The 5893-nt window shown below is 44.1% G+C and overlaps 1 protein-coding gene across 1 annotated transcript; it reads left to right on the forward strand.

Annotated features, from left to right (window-relative positions):
* Positions 1–1392: 1392 nt before the first annotated feature.
* Positions 1393–5665, forward strand: ATP5MC3 (ATP synthase membrane subunit c locus 3). Its single transcript, XM_075284026.1, has 5 exons — positions 1393–1500; positions 1704–1797; positions 2314–2391; positions 2720–2913; positions 5410–5665. Exons 2-5 carry the CDS (start codon positions 1759–1761, stop codon positions 5522–5524), a joined length of 426 nt encoding a protein of 141 aa, XP_075140127.1. The 5' UTR covers positions 1393–1500; positions 1704–1758; the 3' UTR covers positions 5525–5665.
* Positions 5666–5893: the final 228 nt, after the last annotated feature.

Consider the following 5893-nt stretch of genomic DNA (forward strand, 5'->3'; position numbering starts at 1 on the left):
TTGTGCTGCGTGTCTGTTGTCCAGCACATCCCATCCTGTTTGTTTTGTCTGCAGCTGCACCTTGGTTTCTGCAGGGGTGACCACCTTAGTATCCCCAGTCCCTAACTCTCTATCTGTCGGCTAGGCCTTTGTGTTAGAGAGCCAGGAGTTGTCGGGGCCAAGGCTAGCGTGGGAACAGCTGACCACCACACGCAGGCAGGGCCTAGCTAGCTGCCATAGCGTCAGGGAAAATCTCCTTCCCCTGTTCAGCGGTGCAGTCTGCAGTCCAGATTCTGGGTCTGGGCATAGACACGAACGTAACAGGTTGCAATTTTCTTTTAATATTGGTATACCTCATTTGACCTTCTACCTTTATCCTATTATTCTTATTAAAAGTTATGTTTTAATTTTATTTTTTTTTACGTATTGGGTATCAGGTTGATCTGACTAAATGAGTATAAACGATCCTAACAGATTTAATTACAATATTCCTTTAATTTTGCTGAGTTACGCAGCCCCATAAAAACGACTGGGGTCCTGGTCCTGGGGTTTGAATCTGATCAAGGGCAACATCTCCCTGTGTTTGAGGGGGTTTCCTCCCATGTGTCCAAAATATACTCTTACCCTTGGTTCACATCTGCGTTTGTTAATCCATTCAGAGAATCCGCATGGGGACCCCCCTGAACGGACTACCGAACGTGTTTGCAAGCGGTGTGCAGTGAAAGCACACAGACCCCATAGACTATAATGGGGTCCGTGTGCTTGCCGTGAGATCTCCGCAAGAGTCATGTGGACAGAAAAGTAGATTGTGAAGTACTTTCCTGTCCACATGTTCCCTGTGGAGATCTCATGGCAAGAACATGGACCCCATTATAGTCTATGGGGTCTGTGTGCTTTCACTGCACACCGCTTGCAAATGCGTTCGGTAGTCCGTTCGGGAAGGAGGGGGTCCCCGTGCAGATACCCCTGACACGGATTACCGACGCAGATGTGAACGAGGCCTGGGGTAAATTGGCTTCCCATAAAACAAATGACCCTTGTGGGTGCTGGAGATGATCGCCTTTATGGCAGCTACTTACTTCACAAAGATCCCTGCACAAATGTTTATTTGGTTATAAATATACTAAATTTGTTATTGCCACAGATTAATGATTCATTATTAAGCAGGATAGATAGATAGATAGATAGATAGATAGATAGATAGATAGATAGATAGATAAATATATATTTGCTTTCAATACAGAACAAAAACTACAAGGTTCCTATGACAGTCCAGGCAGGACAGGAAGTGGAAGTGACATTGCGTGCCGGTAGTATGACAGCCTTCATGTGACACTAAGGTCATTTACACTCCCTCCTTCAACTATCAGCCAGTAAATGTTCTTTGTACTTGCAACCAGCCTCAATAAAGTTGTTACAAAGTGACCTTGAGTGTATTCTCCGCCCTCCATCCGGGTCCTCTTTATAAAGAGCCTAGCGCGCTTGCGTGTTGTCCTCCGTTCAGTTCGACCTCTGGTGCCGGTAAGAGGAGGGAGCCGCTGGGCCCCGGGGGTGCTGCTAATCCATCGCCATCCGTTACCCCTCTACCCTGCACTGCTCCCCTCTTGTGGGCTTTCCCTCGGGCTCCCCTCGGACGCCTCGTTGCTTGCTCCATTTCCTCCTGTCTCCCCCTATTTCTCCTGACATTTCCGCCTGTCTGACTTCTCCCCGTTGTCTTCCCGCAGAGGGACTGAGACAGCTGACCCGACTCCCAGCCGAAGCCCAAAGACCTCCGACAACATGTATGCCTGCGCCAAGTTCGTGTCTACCCCTTCTCTGGTGAGTGTTCCCGGCCGCTGTGCTGAGGAGGAGACGGGGCCTACTGGATTATTCCGTGGGCCTTTGTAGGTCAAGTCAATGTCTTCTTAGCCGTTCTCCCCCCGCCCTGCGGGGCTGTGGTTTAATCCTGCAGCACCCACCATTGCCTTGTAGTAGTCCGGGTGCTGTGGTCTGACAATGTGGCGCTTTGTATAGGGGCGGCCTTCTTGTCTGTGACCTGTGCTGACAGCCCAAGGACATGAGCAGGCCGCCATTCATCCCTGCTGCAGTCTGTATGGCTTGCACCTGAGCAGTCTTGGATACACATTGTGTTACGTTGTATCAGTTTAGTTTTGCACTTTGGTATTTGCTACATTTTATCTTGGTCTTGTTTTGGTTCTAGTATTGCAATATGATAAATGCTGGATTACACTTAACCCCTTATATGCTTAGCAGTGATTTATTTGTGGGTTGCACAGATTTTCATAAAACGATGTGTATTGGAGATCATGGCCTGTCTTTCTCTTGTCCTGTCAGATCCGTGCTGGGTCCAGAGCTGTGTACAGACCAATCTCTGCATCAGTCTTGTCTCGGCCAGAGGTCCGAACTGGAGAGGTAACTATATCTATTGCATTGTACTCATAGCTTACTATGTTATGTTACTGTAAAATGTTCTTATAGTGCACTGACAACCTTCAAGGATAGGTCAGGCCTTTGTTTCCTGTAGCCTATTCCAGGTTAACCCTGATAAAGCTGATGCCTGGAATTCTACAGGCCGTTAACCTGAAGGGCACCTCACTGTGGGTCATTGGGTTAATTCAAGGGCATAACCTCTGTCTTGGTTGTAAGCACAAGATGCCTTAAGTTTTCTTTCATTAACTCAATATCCTGTATTCTGAACCTTTTCAGTGTTAATTTTTTTTATATATATTTTTCTTTTTAGGGAAGCACACTCCTCAGTGGGACACACAACCCCTGCACCCAGTTGGTACTGAGGGAATTCCAGACCAGTGCGATCAGCAGAGACATTGACACTGCTGCTAAATTCATTGGTGCTGGTGCTGCCACAGTAGGTGTGGCTGGCTCTGGTGCTGGTATCGGAACAGTTTTCGGTAGCCTCATCATTGGTTATGCCAGGTAACTTATTCATTGTCTTGTAAGTCATATAATGGGGAAATGTGGTGTAATTCTACAAGTCCTGAATAAGAGAACCTAGATCTGTCACACAGGGTTTTTAATCCAGTTTGTCATTCATAGGGAATCCTATTGATTAGGGGTCTACCATATAACGGACACTTAAAAAAAAAAAAAAAATTTTTTACATTGATGGCTTCCCCCTACATTATGCTAGTATCTGCTGCATTAGACCATAACGTAGAAACTGAAAAGTATATTCCTTTATACGTTGGTGGGGTTCTCTGGTGGCTAATGCTACACTTTGAGGTTTCTTTATATATGCTCATATTCACATTAACAGTTGGTGCAGTGTGACAGTGACTCGGGGTTATATGAAGGGCAAGGGAGTTCCAAAACTTAATTCCACGGCTGTGTCCATTCAGTGGTCTAATGGGATCCCCCTTCAAAGAATACGGGTTTTGTCTCCATGTTTGAACAGAGCAGCGATCGAACATGCTCCATTCATCTTTTGGACTACAGAGAAGCTACATCCAGTGCTTGGCTTTCCAGTTCTGTCCTATACAGTGATACTGTTAGTGTGTATGCTGCTTTGCTCAAATGGGGGCACAAAACCACCTCATGATCCATTGGAAATCCACTAATTGGATACTTGCCTTATATACTGTAGTAGTGAGTTTAAGTCTTCACAACCTTAAATGTAAGGACATGATGGTACTCTATAAAGGTGCATTTTACTGGTACAGAACAAGGGTGCTTTACTGCTGGCTAATGGGAAGAGGGTTATTATCTTGGTTTCAAAGGTCAACAAGCTGGATATGGTGTATAATATTCCTACCTATTAGGTCTTGCAACTAAGACTGTTGAAAGTAATACAATTAGACATATTAAATGGACCCTAAAATAATGACTTACAATAGTTAGCAGAAGCAGTTGTTACCAAACAGAATAAGCTGTAATCCAATTGGTTACATAAAACTATCTATATGGTGTATAAGGTGTTAATAGACTCACTGCTTTTCATGGGATCCACCTGGAGGCACAATATTCATTCTGGTTAACCCATGCTTAAGTGATCTTTCCTGTGACCTAGCCTTTAAGTAGGCCATGAATTAAAACAGTGGCGGTAGGACCAGCTGTTTGAGGAAACAATCATTCAGATGAGTGCTGAGGGCTCTGATCTGAAAACCAAGCACTGCACCATACACTATAGTAGCTGTGCTAGGTATTACTGTGAAGTGCCAATCACTTGATGGGACTGAGTTGCGAATGGGTCTGATGTGACATGGTCTGTGAATTGCTGCTGCCACTTCAAACAGCCAATTCGAAGTTCAGGTATAGTTGGATGTTGGCAGTGGTCTGACACCTGGGATGTTAGATATGCTGTCGGAAGTAACATCCCCTTGTGACATTGTTTAGTCACATGACCTGTTTGCAGCAGAGCTACACATAAGTGAATGGGGCTGAGCTGTAATACAAAGCATATTACAATGTGGGGCACAGCTTCACCTTTAGTGAAGAGGCAGCAGCACTCAGAAATGCTGTAGTCTCTTCAGACATCTTTTCTGTGGGGGTCCTGATTGTTTAATTGATGACCAATCTTATAAACCCAAAAAACACCTCAATGTGTAGTGCTAGAGGTCTTTAGCATCTGCTTTGGTGGTGCATATTCACTTGGGTTTTTGATGGTAGAAATGCAGACAACAAATGAAGGTTACCAGAGGCTGAAGGATTGTAATGCATTAAACTTCTATAGATCTGAGCTGGTGCTGTAGCCAGCACTGCATCTTATGCATTACTTTTTGCCACAGTGTACTAAAATATTGCAATAACTGGCAATGGTGATGTCACAGAATGTGTGCATAAAGCAGTTTATCACCTCTGCAAGAAGTACAATGAAGACCACTTTCCCATAGTGAAACATTCTTGGGTCAACACTTAAGCTGGCTCCTGGCAACACTGGGGTCATCTGTTTGATCTGACCTGCTCAGGCCTTGTATGTTCTTAATGATTTCCCTCCAAATTTACTTCCTAAAAGTTCACTAGTTGCTGAGATGCAAAGATGGCTTTTTTGCAAGCACTTCAGCAATGTCTTATCCATCAAAACATTAAGGGGTTTGCTTTGCCACATGTTAAATGGGTTTTCCAGGTCTTGCATATGGGTGACCTACCCTAAGAAAAGGCTGATAGGTAGGGATGAGACTGTCACATGATGTAGCAGCTTTGTCCCTTTCAAGAGAATGGGGCTGAGTTGCAATAAGTTAAACCCCAATGCAATGTGTGGCTCTGTACTTGGTATACCATGAAGAAGCTGTATCTTGTGATCAGTTGTTGGGGGGGGGGGGTCTAAGTGTGTGTGTCAGACCCTCCCACTGATCACCTATATTGATGACCTTTCCTAAGGGAAAGTAGCCACAGCATATACATGTAGCAAGTCATTTAACTTAACTGGATTGTAACATAGAATATTGGAGTAAAAAAATTTTGTTTCCCTTCCAGAAATCCTTCCTTGAAACAGCAGCTGTTCTCCTACGCCATCTTGGGATTTGCCCTGTCTGAAGCTATGGGTCTGTTTTGTTTGATGGTTGCTTTCCTGATCTTATTCGCCATGTAAATGATACTGGGAATGTCGACATTCAACTGATCAGCTGTAAAAAATATTTTACTGTGGCTCCCGAGAAATGTTGTGTTGTCAAGGAAATGTACCATATTTCCAAAGTCCTTTCATTAAAAATGGTAAAACTTAGATACAAAAGTTTTGTACTGATTTGTCATTTGCACAGGAATGGTTGTCATCTGGGAGGACTCCGCTGGGTTCATGGACACTAATTTTACAATTTACCTGTAATTTACAAATGCATTAAAACTTACAACAGTAATTGTGCGACTACTGTAGTGTCGGTAAGTCTGTGGGTTATGACGTCTTGTAAAGGAACTAAGGATGATGCCAATAACCAAGGCAGGGCTGCCCAAAATGTGTACA

The sequence above is a fragment of the Leptodactylus fuscus genome, chromosome 8 (genome assembly GCF_031893055.1).
Source record: "Leptodactylus fuscus isolate aLepFus1 chromosome 8, aLepFus1.hap2, whole genome shotgun sequence".
NCBI classification, from domain to species: Eukaryota; Metazoa; Chordata; class Amphibia; order Anura; family Leptodactylidae; genus Leptodactylus; species Leptodactylus fuscus.

Coding starts and splice junctions, on each gene's coding strand:
- ATP5MC3 (XM_075284026.1), top strand. CDS start 1,759: ATGTATGCCTGCGCCAAGTTCGTGTCTACCCCTTCTCTG. Junction 1,798..2,313: donor TCGTGTCTACCCCTTCTCTG/GTGAGTGTTCCC, acceptor TTGTCCTGTCAG/ATCCGTGCTGGGTCCAGAGC. Junction 2,392..2,719: donor CAGAGGTCCGAACTGGAGAG/GTAACTATATCT, acceptor TTTTCTTTTTAG/GGAAGCACACTCCTCAGTGG.